This window comes from Hypanus sabinus, chromosome 17 (genome assembly GCF_030144855.1).
Source record: "Hypanus sabinus isolate sHypSab1 chromosome 17, sHypSab1.hap1, whole genome shotgun sequence".
Classification (NCBI taxonomy): Eukaryota; Metazoa; Chordata; class Chondrichthyes; order Myliobatiformes; family Dasyatidae; genus Hypanus; species Hypanus sabinus.
Genome location: NC_082722.1, coordinates 8,302,393 through 8,318,100, shown reverse-complemented (window position 1 = coordinate 8,318,100; position 15,708 = coordinate 8,302,393). Strand labels below are relative to the sequence as shown.

General features: G+C 41.6%; 1 protein-coding gene across 2 annotated transcripts in view; it reads left to right on the top strand.

Annotated features, from left to right (window-relative positions):
- The window catches only part of LOC132406679 (RNA-binding Raly-like protein), a 1,147,695-nt gene that overhangs the window by 984,219 nt on the left and 147,768 nt on the right, over positions 1–15,708 (top strand). For both annotated transcript variants that reach the window (XM_059992524.1, XM_059992523.1), the window contains exon 5: positions 15,347–15,397. In XM_059992524.1, the coding sequence (XP_059848507.1) occupies positions 15,347–15,397 (51 nt within the window). The remainder of the gene's footprint in view (positions 1–15,346; positions 15,398–15,708) is intronic.

Genomic DNA, 15,708 nt, shown 5'->3' with positions numbered 1-15,708 from the left:
TCTTTGGCTTACACCAAATGTAACATTTAGTTTGATGGCCAAATAGCTCAATTTTGGTTTCATCAAACCACAGAACCTTTGTAACACTGGTTTGGTCTAGTGGCATGATCTCGGGGGTGACGACCCCTACCCGGCCACAGTTTAGCATTCCTGTTTGGGTGGATGCTGCGTCTGGTGTCCCCTGTGTAAAATCAGTACCCCAATATAACCAGCAGTACACAATGAGTGGTTAAATGATTAAGATTCTATATTTGACTATGGGGTTAGTAGAGAAACAAAATATAAAATAAAAAGGTATCAATAATCTCATTAAACAGTCCAGCGCACAAATCGTTGGAGCTCACAGATTTTCCCTTCACTGATTCTCCTTCGATCGTCAGCGACCTCTGGGCTCCCGCCCTGAGCCCAGGGCCCAGCAGGTCTGGCAACCTACCATCTTCTCAAGCCAAGTCTTCTGTCTTCATCCTCCTCGCACCTTCTCTCCAAATCCTGCGCAAACAACAGCTTTCAGATACGTAGGAAAGAATAACATCTATCCCAATTGGTTAGCAAACTAATACAAGTCCCATTATCACTAATTATAACCCAAACATGCTGCTACAGAGAACCCCTTAGCTCAGCAGTTAACATTACAGAGAAGCCATTTTATTAGCCTTAGCAAGTAACATGAAAGAAGAAACCCTTACACCTTCTTCCAGCTGACTTCAGAGTCTCCTACATGGCAAACTCCAGCTGAGGTTTCATGCGAGTTTTTTTAACAACAGTGATTTTCTCTTTGTCACCCTCTCATAAGGATGTGACTGGTGAAGTGCCGGGGCAACAGTTGTTGTACATGCAGTCTCTCCCATCTCAGCCACTGAAGCTTGTAACCTCTCCAAGATTGTCTTAGGTTTCTTGGTGGCCTCCCTCACTAGTCTCCTTCTTGCGTGGTCAGTCAGTGGCCAGCTTAGGCAGATTTACAGTTGTGCCATATTCTTTCCATTTCTTAATGACTGACATAACTGTCCTTCAAGGAATATTCAGTGACTTCGAAATTTTCATGTATCCATCTCTTGACTTGTGCTTTTCAGTAACCTTTTTATGGAGTTGTTTGGAATGTTCTTTGGTCTTCACGGTGTAGTTTTTGCCAGGGTACTGTCTCACCTGCAGTTGGACCTTCCAGATATAGGTGTATTTTTATTACAATCAATTGAAACACCTTGACTGCACATGGGTGATCTCCATTTAACTAGTTACACAACTTCTAAAACCAACTGGCTGCACCACTGATGACTTGATGTGTCATATTAAAGGGGTGAATACTTATGCAATCAATTGTTTTTACTTTGACATGAGAGAATCTTTTTTCCATTGATCAGTGTAAAAAAAAGCCAAATTAAATCCACTGTGACTCAATATTGTAAAACAATAAAACATGAAAACTTCCAAGGGGGTTGGGGGAGTGAATACTTTTTATAGGCTCCGTATTTGTCTGGAAGGGTGGCCTTTGAGCTCATACAGTTCTGTGGAGTATGAATACGGTTGCACTCTTTTTCCCAGGTAGTGGGCAAAGGTTTAAGGTGAGAAGGGAAAGATCGGAAGGGGATCCAAGGATCAACTTTTTCACACTGAGGCTGTTGGGTATCTGAATGAGCAGCCAAAGGAAGTGGTAGAGATGAGAACAATTGAATCATTCAGGCAAGCACTTGAATACCAAAGTTTAGAGGGATAGGGGACTAATCTGGGGAAATGGGGTGAGCTTGACGGAACAATTTGGGTCAAGGGGCCTCTCTGTGATGTACAACACTGACTCTGTGACTCCACAGGGGCTAAACTCCAATCAGTCCTGGGACCTAATGGTACACACACACTAGACTTTTAAAGGTAATGACTATAGAAACAGTAAATCATTAATATTCCCTGGATTCAGGAGCGGTCCAGAAGACTGGGAAACTGCTGATATAATACAACTGTTCATTACAGTAAAGAGCTTCAGAAGTAGGAAACCAACTATCAGTCATTAGGTAAGAGTAAGACGCTTAGAGAATCCAAAGGCAACCATACAGAGTCATTCTGGCTTTATGGAGTCATAGAGCACTACAACACAGAAGCAGGCCCTTTGGCCCATCTTTCAATGCGAACTGTTACTCTGCCTAGAGCCATCGACCCTCACCTGGACCATAACCCTCCATACCCCTCCCAACCATGTACTTACTAAACTTCCCTTAATTGTTGCAATCAAACACGCATTCACCACTTCTGTTGGCTGCTCATTCCATGCTCTCACCATCCTCTGAGTGAAGAAGTTTCCTCTCAGATTCCCCTTAAATATTTCACCTTTCACCCTTAATCTATGACCTCTAGTTCTAATCTAATCTAACCTCAGTAGGAAAAAAGCAACACACACAAGATGGAGGAACTCAGTAGATCAGGCAGCATCTCAGTAGAAAAAGCCTTCTTGCAGTAGCCGTATCCATACTCCTCATCATTTTGAAAGGAAAGATTGCATATGACTAATATGATAGGGTTCTTGGGTGATGTTACAAACAAGATAACAAAATAGCAAATAATAGAATAATCATTTGAATCTTCAGAAAATATTTGGTAACGTTACTGTTGCAGGTCCAAACACCAGGTTAAGTATAATACACTGACACAGATAGGGGAGTCAGAATAAATGAGCCATTTTCACATTAATAATCAATATCTAGTGTTACCACAGTGCTGACATAACCCTCTACTTATAACCTAGATGAAGTGACCAAGTGTATTGTAGCCAGATCTTCTGTTTTCACTTCAGATTTTCAGCATCTGCAGCATTGCCTGAGTATAAGGACAAGACATTCTGCAGATGCTGAAAATCCAGAACAACACACACATGATGCTGGAAGAGCTCAGCAGGTCAGGCAGCATCCATGCGGAGGAGTAAACAGTCAACGTTTTGGGCCAAGACCCTTCTGGACCAGAAAGGAAGTCAGAGGAAGCCAGACTACAGCCAGAAGGTGTACCTGATTTCATTTATCACCTGTCAGTTTGTACTTCCCCTTCCCCCCATCTTCTTTGTCTGGCATCATCCCCCTTCCTTTCCAGTCCTGATGAAGGGTCGTGTTCCAAAATGTTGACTGTTTTTTCTTCTTCATAGATGCTGTCAGGCCTGCTGAGTTTCTCCAGCATTTTGCGTGGATGAGTATTTTCTGTTTAAGGTTCATATTTTCAGCATCTGTGGAACTGCCCCAGCACTTCCAATTTTAGGTTCAGATTTTCAGCATTTGCAGAATTACCTCAGCATTTTCTATCTTAGCTTCAGATTTCCAGCAGATGCGGTAGAACCCAGCATTTCCTGTTTAAGCACCAAATGTTTAGTATCTGTGTTATAATCCCAGTAGTTTAGTTTTAGTTCCAGGTCCTTGGCATCTGCAGTATTACCCCAGTACTTTTGTCTTAGCTCTGGGTCTTCAGCATCTGAGGAATTACTCCAGCAATTTTTTTGCTTCATATATTCAGCATCTGCACTGTTGCAGCTGCACTTCGCCCTGCCTCAGTTTAGAAACAGTCCTTGCTGTTTAGATTTTCCTACATCTCCTCAACTTAATCACCACCTACAGCCTGTAACAACAAAGTTCCACCTTCTGTCTCCTGGCTGAGCTCCGATTATCCTCTCATTACAAAGAAAGGCAGAGGCGAAAATTTTTTAAAATGCCAACAGCTCTTTGAAAGGGAGCAGAATCCCAGATAAGTTAAGCTTCAATCTAATCATTCCTGATGAAAGCTCTTTCAATTGGTAAGGCACATGTGAAAAGGCTTTTGTTGTTATTCATGGAGTTAATTTTGGATACAGTTATGATGGGTATGCTGTCAGTCTTGTGTAACTGCTCGGAGCAGTGGGAAACTCATTTGATGTTATGCTAATGGTGCGTTGCTAATACAGTCAATCAGTTCAGAGCTCCCTTACACGACAAATACTTTGCATTGTGCTTAATGCTGTATATGTGTAAACTGAGTTCAGTCATTGCAGAATAAATAACCTCAGAGGAGAACGTAATAACACATTCACACTTTTAGACTGAGAATTGCAGGTAGGAAGATGATGCCAGGCAGTGTAACGGGCATCAGGCCACCTCATGTGCATTTCACCGTAATCACAACAGTGCAATGTGACTGGGTACGTCTGAACAAGTGCAACTGACTGTGCTGAGGCCCTGTGGACTGTGGCCCTCACACCCTCTGGATGAAAGGGACACAGGAGAATCAGAATCAGGTCAAATATCACCATCATATGTCATGAAATGTGTTGTATTTGCAGCAGCAGTACAATGCAATACCTAATGATAGAAAATGTGAATCACAGCAAGTATACACACACACACAAATTAAATAATTAGTGCAAAAATAGAAACAAAGTAGTGAGGTAGTGTTCATGGATTTAATGTCCATTCAGAAATCAGATGGTACAGGGAAAGAAGCTGTTCCTAAATCGTTGAGTGTGTGCCTTCAGGTTCCAGTACCTGATGGAAGCAATGAGAACAACACGTGGCCTGGGTAATGGGGATCCTTGAAGATGGGCGCTACAGAGACTAGTGCCCATGATGGAACTGACTGAGTTTACAGCTCTCTGCAGCTTCTTTCGATCTTGTGCAGTAGAATACCCCCACCCCCCACCCATACCAGACGGAGACACAGCCATTTAAAATGCTCTCCATGGTACATCTGTAGAATGGTGGCATATCAAATCTCCTCAGACTCTTAATGAAAAATAGTTGTTGTCTTGCCGTCTTTGTAGCAGCATCCATATGTTGGGTCCAGGTTAGGTCCTCAGAGATACTGATACCTAGGAATTTCTGGCTCTTTCCTCTTTTGATCCCTCTATGAGGACTGTTGTGTGTTCCTTCATCTTACTCTTTCTGAAGCCCACAATCAATTTTGTGGTCTTAGTGACACTGAGTGCGAGTTTTTTGCTGCAACACCACTCAACTAACTGACGTATCTTACTCCTGTACGCCCTCTCATCACCATCCGAAACCCTGCCAGCAGTAGTTGCGTCAACGACATTTGAGCTATGCTAAGCCACACAGTCATGGCTGCAGAGGGGGAGATTGCAAATGTTGGAATCTGAAACACTCAAGATGCAGGAGGTTAGAGAGAAATGAACAGTCAAGATTTCATGACGGGAGCCCTTCAGAATTCCTGGTGAATGGGCTCCACCCAAGATGACAACAGTCCATTTCCCTCCACAGGCACTGGTTGACCTGCTGAGTTCCTCCAGCATCTTGTTTGTTGCTCTGGATGACAGAGCCTTGCTGAGACCTCAGTGGGAGAAGGTGGGCAAGAAATAATGGTTTCAAATTCATTTGAAACTTGGGCAGCATATGCGTCCCTTCAAGTTCTAAAAAACAGGATGGGAATTTTGCGTTTGTGATTAATGCCCATTATCATAGAGAGATATAACATTGACACGGGTCCTTCAGCCCTCCAAGCCAAAAATGACTATTTACTCTATTAATCCCAGATGGAGATACAAGAGACTGCAGATGCTGCAATCTAAAGCTACAGATGAGAGGCTGGAGGAACTCTGCGAGTCAGGCAGCATCTGTAGAGGGAAATGGACAGTCAATATTTCAGGATGAGACCCTTCATCTGGACTATGATAATATCCAGTAGAAGGGTATTCATATTCATGAATGCCCTCCTTCTGTGCTGTAACCATTCTGCAATGCATTTTATGATTTCTGACAGTTGTCGCTGTGACAAGCATCTTTGAGGAGGATGGCTTGGGCCCAAATGCTGGCGTATTTGAAGCCAGGATCGAGGCGCTGTATCAAACCAAGTTGAGAATCTGAGAAACGCTAGACGAAATCGCTATTAGTGGTTGTGATTGAGCTCTTTTTCTTTCTTTTTAAATCTTTTTATTAATTTTAAACAAACATAAATGAAACATGAATACAAAGTGTTTGAGAGTACATAATTAATAGTTTAAATAGACATTCATTTAATAATAAAATATATAACCTCCCAAACTCATAACAATGATGAACAAAGAAATAAAAAGAAAAAAAAAGACCCCAAAGAAAAAAAAAGAGAAAAAAAAACACTAACCAACATGGGCCATTGAATAATGTTAAGTACATATACAGTAGTGCCAATAACTCCGAACCTCCATCCAATTAAGGATAATATAAGTAAGGTTTAGGAAAAGACAATTCAACTCATATGAAAATGTTGAATAAATAGTCTCCAAGTTTCTTCAAATTTAACTGAAGGGTCAAAGACAGCACTTCTAATTTTTTCTAAGCTCAAACAAGAAATGGTTTGAGAAAACCACTGAAATATAGTTGGAGGATTAATTTCTTTCCAATTCAATAGAATAGATCTTCTAGCCATTAGTGTAACAAATGCAATCATTCGTCGGGATGAAGAGGATAGACAACTATTATCCACCATTGGTAAACCAAATATTGCAGTAAAAGGATGCGGTTGGATATTAATATTCAAAACTCTTGAAATAATACTGAAAATATCTTTCCAGTAATTTTGTAAACAAGGGCAAGACCAAAACATATGGGTCAATGAAGCAACATCAAAATTACATCTGTCACAGGTTGAATTAACATAAGAATAAAATCGATCAAGTTTATCCTTAGACATATGAGCTCTATGTACAACCTTAAATTGTATTAGAGCATGTTTAGCACAAATAGAGGACGAATTAACTAATAGTAACATTTTCTCCCATTGCTCAGTGGATATAAGACAATGAAGTTCTTCTTCTCATTCCTTCTTAATTTTTTCTGATACATCTGGCTGTATATTCATAATCATATTATAAATGACAGCTACTAAACCCTTTTGAGAAGGATTCAGAGCCAAAATTCTTTCCGTAATGTCTAATGGACCTAGTTTCGGAAAAGACTGTAACTCATTATACAAAAAATTTCTAACTTGCAAATATCTAAGAAAATGAGTTTCAGGTAAATTATATTTATTAGATAACTGATAAAAACAAATCACAAAAACATGTTATGCCTTTTGTTTTCCATTAAAAAAATGTTTGATCCATAAAGGAAGGCCGAAGAAAATAATTAGATACTATAGGGCATGATAGAATAAACCTATTCAAACCAAAAAATTTACGAAATTGAAACCAGATTCGCAATGTGTATTTGACAATAGGATTAGTTAATTGTTTATTCAATTTAGATAAAGAAAAAGGAAGTGAAGATCCTAAGATTGAAAACAACGAAAAGTCTTGTACAGATTTACATTCTAAATTTACCCATTGTGGGCAGGCAGCTGTAGTCAATTCTTGTGTCCAAAATATTAAGTATCATATATTAACTGCCCAGTAATAAAATCTCAAGTTTCGCAAAGCCAAACCACCTTCCTTCTTAGGCTTCTGTAAATATTTTTTGCCTAGTCTAGGATTTTTATTCTGCCAAAGATAAGAAGATATTTTGGAGTCAATAATATCAAAAAAAGATTTAGGAATAAAAATTGATAATGCTTGAAATAAATATAAGAATTTGGGTAATACCATCATCTTAATAGCATTAATTCTACCAACCAATGACAAAGATAGTGGAGACCACCTGGTAGCAAGTTGCTTAATCTGGTCAATTAAAGGTAAAAAGTTAGCTTTAAATAAATCTTTGTGTTTTTTAGTAATTTTAATACCTAAATAAGTAAAATAATCTGTAATAACCTTAAATGGTAAACGTTTATAAATTGGAACTTGCATATTTAATGGAAATAGTTCACTCTTGTTAAAATTCAATTTATAACCAGAAAAGTTACTAAATTGAGCAAACAAAGACAAATTAGCAGGAATAGATCTTTCAGGGTCAGATATGTATAGTAACAAATCGTCAGCATATAATGATAACTTATACGTCCCCTTCGTGATTGAGCTCAGAACCTCAGTCAGGTGCTCTTTAAGTACTCAATTCTTGGCATCCAAAACATGGTTGTCAATTAGCAGGATTGTCCTGAAGCCTTCAAAGGGCCACGCCAGCTAACCATACTCTGGAGAGTTTGAGCATCCAAATCCCGGAAGCTGGCATGTTTCATAATCCATAATCCTCCCCCATGGCCGACTCCTGACAGCCCTGACTGCTTGGAGAGACGGTGATTATAGCCGTAGATGAGAGCCGGATCAAAGATGTCTCTTTCAGGCCACCAGCACCTCTCCTTGGATCAAAATCCTTCCCAGTCCACGAGATACTGTCGAACTCCTTGAACAGTGCACAAGTCCAAAACACTTCTCACGGTGACGACCTGTTCCCCGTGGATAAACCTGGGCAGGTTTGCTGGTGCTGGTGCTAAGGGGCTAAGGGGCTGATGCAGACATGATTTAATTTGGAAATGTGGAAAGTGGGATTGATCTTGAGGGTCATAGGGAGCTGCAAGGTGTAAGCCACCAGGTTTGCTTTCCTGAGAATCCAGAAGGGTCCAATGAACTTGGGCACCAATTTTCTGTGCTCCACTAGGAGAGGCAAATCCTGAGACAACAACCAGAGCTGTTGCACAGGCTGTGAAACTTTTTCCCGTCTTCTCTTGTGGTTACCCTTTATTTCAGCCTTCCAGGAAGAAGCTAACAACATCTCCCTTGTCCTAGACCATTTCTCCTTGCAGAGTTGGACCAGAGCTTTGGCTGCAGGAAGACCAACCTTGGTCTCCTGCTCAGGGAAGAATGATGGAGAATACCCAATTTGCCATTTGAAAGGGGACATCCTGTGCATCAAATGCCTTAAAGTGTTGTAGACGACTTCTGCCCATATCTATGGTCACTTCACTCATTCGGTCTATCAGAGGCCAGTCATCTTAGGGTATATTCTGGTTCATTCACTGCGGCTGGCCGCTGGACAGTGGGTGAAAAACAGAGGAAAGATTCGCTGCTGCCCCAATCAGTTTGCAAAATTCCCTCCAGAAACGAGATGCGAAATGTGAACCACAATGGAACACAATGTCCACCAGAAAACATGGATCCTGAAGACCTGGAGCAAGACAATTTAAGCTGCCTCCGTAGCAAATGATAGACTATTCAAGGCGATAAATTTGCAGGTAAAACGATCCATAATTATCATAACTGTCTTCTCCTGGAAGGAGGAAGATCTGTGACAAGGTCCATGGAGAAGTGCACCTAAGGTCTGTCCAAATCAGATAGGGCGTGGAGATGTTGGGTACAGAAGTCCTTGTTCTGAGTGCACACCTCGCATGCCTGAATGTACTGTCAAACTTTCTTCGTGCAATGGAAGAGTTGAGGTTCTCTTTAAATACTTGATTCTTGGTGCCGAAGTCATGATTTAGCAGGACTGTCCTTAAAGGGGTTGCACAAGCTAACCATGCTGTGGAGAGTTTGAGAATCTAAATCCCAGAAGCTGGTGCAGTTGGGCGCATCTCGTAACAGTTGCCTTCTATTTTCACGGATTACCATGAAATGTCAGCATACAGAAAAGACCAATGCGCGCACTGGAATGTATTATGTAAGGTGACTGTGGGGATCACAGGAATGGGGAGGCAGGAGACACAGGAAGGGTTTCTGTTTCACATAAGGGACTTTCAGTCCTTTGAACCTGTCCCACCATTCCTCAGGATCTTATCCGATCTTCATCCTCTGCAACCCTCTCCCCATATCCCGTCATTCTCTTCCTAACAAGCATTTCCTCCATCTTTTTTGTCTGAGAGAATTCCAAAGATTCACCACCCAATGTGCGAGGAAATGAATCCTCACCCCAGTCCACCCCATTTCTGACTCTGACCTCTGATTCTAAACACCACAACCAGTGAAACATCCTCCCAGTCCTCCCTGTTAAAACTCTGTATGTTTCAAAAAGATACCCGCTCATTCATCTAAGAAAATATACACTCACCTGCACAATATTATTTTAATGAAGTCATCTATTTGGCAGAGTTGATCTAAAATGAACTGCTGACCTTTTTCCAATAATATAATCTCAATTTAGACTCATTTTTCTTCCACCTCTTTATCATTCTTGCCTTTTCGTTCCTGTCCACTCTGTCTGGATATCATGGAGTGTAAGTGCATCTTTCTCAGCAGGAAGGAGCTCTGCCTGTTGCCTCTTCACCTGTTTATTCCGCATCAGCTTGCTACCCACAGGTTAAAGGTGAAAGATTTACGGGGAACCCGAGGGGAAACTTCTACACTCAGAGTTTGGTGAGTGTGGAACAAGCTGTCAGTGAAAGCAGTGCACACTGGTTCGATTTCAACATTTAAGAGAAATTTGGTGTAGAAATGTCCATATTTTATCATAAAGTAGAGAGAGTGCAGAGAAAGTTGACCGGGATGTTGCCTGGATTGGAAGGCTTCAGAGATCGAGGGAGTGTTGGCTAGGCTGGGCTTGTCTTCCCTTGTGTGTGTAAAGAAGTCTAGAATATAAGGGGGCGGGGGGGGGTGATTGATAAGTTTGTGGCCTAAGGTAGAAGGAAATTAACTTCAAACTTTCTGCATTACCACTCAAAGAGTTGAACTGCACATGTATATAGCAAGAGTGTCTTGGACCTCCAGGTGGTCCACAGCAGGGGTGATTGATAAGTTCGTGGCCTAAGTTAGAAGGAGATGAGTTATACAGCTCTCATAAGGAGATGAGTTATACAGCTCTCATAAGGAGATGAGTTATACAGCTCTCATAAGGAGATGAGTTATACAGCTCTCATAAGGAGATGAGTTATACAGCTCTCATAAGGAGATGAGTTATACAGCTCTCATAAGGAGATGAGTTATACAGCTCTCATAAGGAGATGAGTTATACAGTTCTCATTACATGCATGTGCAGGTCAACTCTTTGAGTGAAAATGTGGAAAGTTTGAAGCTAATAACTCATCTCCTACATTGGGTCACGAACTTATCAATCACTCCATGCTGTGGACCACTTCTGGAGGTCCAAGACACCGACTTCTACAAAGAACGGATCCGTTTGCTCCACGGCCACTGGACTAAGTGTGTAAATGTAGGGAAAATAAATGTGCTAGGTTTTCTAAAATTGACTCCGTCTACCTTCAGCCACAAACTTATCAATCACCCCTCGTATAACAGGCGTAGATAGGATAGACAGATAAAGTATTTTTCCCATGACAGGGGTACCAAAAACAAGGAGGCATGGATTTCAGATGAAAGGAAGAAGCTGTAAGGGGGTCGGAGGGACAAGTTTTTTTAAACAAAGAGAGTGGTTGATGTCTAAAACATGTCAGAGGAGATAGTGGAATCAGATACAATTAATATGTTTAGTAGGCATTTCAAAAGCCACTTAAATAGGCAAGCTGTAGAAGGATATGGCTGGCACAGGCTGGGTAACAGTTGCTTTCCCCAGGCTGTCAGACGTCTTCGCTTCCTGCTGCCACCCAGCAGACATGTACTGAATGCCCTGCCGCAACCCCTCACCTCCAACTATCCAACTCACAGGCACACTCTCATCCTGAACAGATCACTGTTGCTCCTTCACACATTTATACAATCGCTTCTTTTATTATAATAGTGCCAGTAACATTATACTGTCGTCAGACCTCGGTGATTCTCGATCCCTGGAAGCTTTTAGGATTCAGGAATGAGTGGAAAACTTTGATTCTTCGGAATTTTTTAGTTTGAAGTTTAAACAAAGATACCGAGTATTTGAAACTAAGTGAGGAGCTGAAAAGCAAAGCAGAGATTAAACAGATTCAATAAATTCAACATGGTGCTTTCATAAAATCTATCACGATTATATTTGAGTTAACAGAAATTCCTTAGATAGTGATAAACCAATTAAGAGATTACACAATTAAAACAATTATATCACATGTATAATGTGTTAATACCAAGCCAATTTAAAAAATGAAAGGTATATGTGACTGCTATACCACCTCCTGCCAGTAAGTGGGGTTGAATCTTCACATACTGTAAAAAATATACGACTTTGTTAAAAAAACAAATAGTTAAAAATACAAATTATGTCAGTAAGAAAGAAACTACGATGAAAACTATGATTTTAGTCTTGCATTAATTCAGCTAGTATCGAATAAAAAATATTTTAAAAATCAACCGATCCCACAATGCTGCCCCCCCCCCCCCCCCCGGGTTAGCTTTTACGCACAGAGCTAAACCAATGCAATTTCCAAGGTGGAGCACTTCAGCTTCAAGATTCAAGATTGACGTTTATTTATCCTGCTTACATCGAAACGTAGTGAAACGCATCGATGCATAACAACCAGCACGCCTGAGGGCAGCCCACAAGTGTTGCCACCCATTCCAGTGCCGGCACAGCCTGCCCCCATGCTTGGCAGCACTGTTTCCTCCAAGCTGCTCAGGTGCACGGCTACGCAGTAACAGAAATGTTCCTGCGCACATAGTCTTTGTTGCCACGCAGCTGGAATCTGCTTTAATATAACGTTTTATTAACATGGTGCGCAGTTCTCAGACGATGTTAAAAACCTTCTGTTCAGGGGAATAGTTAGTCTGTACAGCTTTAAAACAAAATTAGAGGGAACTTTGCTGTGCAGTACAACACAAAACACAACAAGCAATGAAACAACAGCAGCAAGTTAAGCCTTGTCCCTCCCTACCACCTTCACACATCCACAGTCCTTTAACTCCAAGGCAGGGCTCCAGCCTCCAGCCCCTAGCAAACACCAGGCTTCGACCTCCCAAGTAGACTCAGAGATTGGCAGATCTGGCTCCAGTCAACGTGCCTTGACTTCTGGACTTCCAGTTTGACCCTTCAGCTGTAATCTCAGCAATGATCCCAGAACATTGTGCTGTGTGGGCTGTTCCCTGCGATTCCCTGCAGGAATAACCTAGTCATCCTATTTTAGCCAGAAATCTGTCAAACCCAGTTACCAAATCAGAGCTGTGAGATGGAATTAGTTAACAGCAGCACCTTTATAAACCGCCTCCAGTGCGGTACCCCCACCTCTCATCTGTCAGCAAGCAATGCTGCTCTCCACAACACCCTCTATAATATCCATTCTCCTATCACACTGTAGTGAAAATTGCAATCGTTGGTTGGAGCTTGATGTCTGTATGACAACAAGTTACTATTTATCAAAGGCTGGCTGGTCATCCGCTCTTCTACTTGTGTTTTCCCAAGGAAAGCATTGGCAGGAATTTTATTCTTAGTGACTAAGGCCATGAACAGGGTGATGGGAGGGTAGTAGAAAGGCAGGGTACACTGTTTGGCAGGAGAGACAGTGATTGTTTGTAGGGCAACATCATAAACTAACACAAGGTGAGTGAGCACAAGTTCACAGATTTGGACATCCCTGTTTAGAGTACATTTGAATATGTGTTTTCAGAGCTTTAGCATTGTTCAGGGAAGTCTTGCTGCCCCCATCCATCAGGAAGTAGGAAATCTGAAGTCCCATACCACCAGGTTCAGAAACAGCTACAGTACTTTCCTCCATCCATCAGGTTCGTAAACCAAACTTCACAACCCCAAACCTACCTCAGCAACAAAACACTACCAACTGCCATCGCATTACTGTGGAGTTTTCTATGATTGTGTGTTGCTTTTTACTAATGCCTTGTTTTGCAAGGCATTTCTTCACCATTTCCTGTACAATTTATGTTGTTGATTGAGGCCTCTGTCAGACAGGGTTGACCATCGTAGCCTGGACAGTTCAATATGGAGAGCAAGCTGTTGCCCATGTAGCAAGCCCTCCCTTTCCAAGCATCTGATGAACCCAACGGAACGGCAGAGACCGATACAGTTTGGCACCAGCAGCATCGCAGGAGTTGCCAGTCAGCATTGAACTCAACGTAGGACTGCCTTAGGACTCCAGCTCCGGACTTTTCCCTCTGGGTTTACTCCTGAAGCCTTCCCCATGAGTGGATATAGCTGCAAGGCAACAGAGGATTTGAATTTATGAATATTTTATGTTTTATACGTTGTATTATCAGATTTTTTGTTTTATGTGAACTTCACTATTTTAAATGATATTTTCATTTTACCTCCTGCTTTATACATAATGTTGCAGAATTGTTATCACGATGGGAAGGAAGGTATAGCAAATGGAGATGAGATGCAGGTCATTCATGATTCAATTGAATGTTGGGATGGAATTGATGGACTGAATGGCCTCCATTGTTCATAATGGCCACTCTGAGTTGTTGGCACAGATGGGGTTGGGGGAAATGTTTGTTATCTCAAACAATGGCGGCACACGGAGCAATTGGTGAATGAGTTCTCACATGGTACCAAGCTGGTTTGGGCTGCATTATATCATTCCTGGCAGATAAATATCATAGGAAGTGCAGCTGGTTTGACAAGGCAGCCTGCCATATTCTTCTCGAGCCGCAATGATGAACAATAACTGCAGCCCTTCACAGCAGTGCCCATGTTCCCAGATTGAATTTTATGAAAAGAATTGATAGAGAAAATAGTTGACAGTTATGAAAATCTACATAGACTTTATTCACTGGAGCACAGGAGAATGAGGGGAGATTTGATAGAGGTATTCAGAATTATAAGGGTACAGATAGTGGTAATGCAAGCAGGGTTTTTCCCCTCAGGTTGGATTCAGATTCAGTTTATTCTCATTTATAAACCACAAATACAATGCAGTTTAAAAAATGAGACAACGTTCTCCGGAATGATATCACGAAAAAGCACAAAACAGACCACACAAGAAAAACCACATCATGTTTGGCAATCCCCAATCCAAAGTCCAGAAAGGCTGCTGCGTATTAATATCGCTCTACCGTCTTAGCACATTCCCCGGAAAGGAACTCCAAACCCATCAGACAAAACTAAAGCTACAAGACCCACACAAAACCACATAGTTACATATAGTTATAGTCAACATATAGTTTCAACAGTGCAGACAATACCATAATTGATAAAAGACGAACTGACAAAGACCACATAATTATAACACATAGTTTCAACAGTGCAAAGCAATACTGTAATCTGATAAAGATGAGACTAAAACTAGAAGTCACAGGTTAAAGTGAAAGGTGAAATTTTAGGGGGAATCTGAAAGGGAACATCTTGTCTCAGAAGATGGTGAGAGTGTGGACTGAACTGCCAGCAGGAGTGAATCCCACAGAAACACAGGGAGAACTTGCAAACTCCACACAGATAGCACCCGAGGTCAAAACTGAACCTAGGTCTCTGGAGCTGTAGCTCTGCCAGCTGTGACACTGTCACCCCACGTTAGACCTGAACAAAGACAGTGTTCCTTTCAGCAGTGGAGTTCTGGGGCTCGGTGAAGTAGCTGTTACCACTTTAACTCCGGTCACTAAGTATTCCGAGACATACATTGTCAGCTGGCCAACCGGCATCCAGATAAATAATAACTGGCTGTCACAGAGTTATTAGAATTATTTAAGATGCTGTCCGCACTCACTTAGATCCTAACTGAACGGCTTCTTTTCTTTCTGCAGAAGTGGCTACGAGTTTGACTACGACTATTACAGAGACGGTTTCTATGACAGGTATGTTGCCCCCTTGTGTAATTTGATCCCTTTATGCATTTGCCTTCACTGTTTTTCCCTGGAATTTTATTTTATTATGTGACGGTGACAATCGCTTTGCCTGCCTGCAGTTCACGTAAGCTCTGACCTTTTGCAGAGCTAGTGAAATGCTTGTCTACCCCCACCCGAAAGGCAGAATTTCATTTCTCTGCCTTTCCTACCACATCCATCTCCCTCAGATGGAGGACAGCAGGAAGCCATTACAACTACCGGAACCCCAGATCCACTGCAATGCTCACTGCAGCCACTATAACTGCACATGTTGTCGCCAG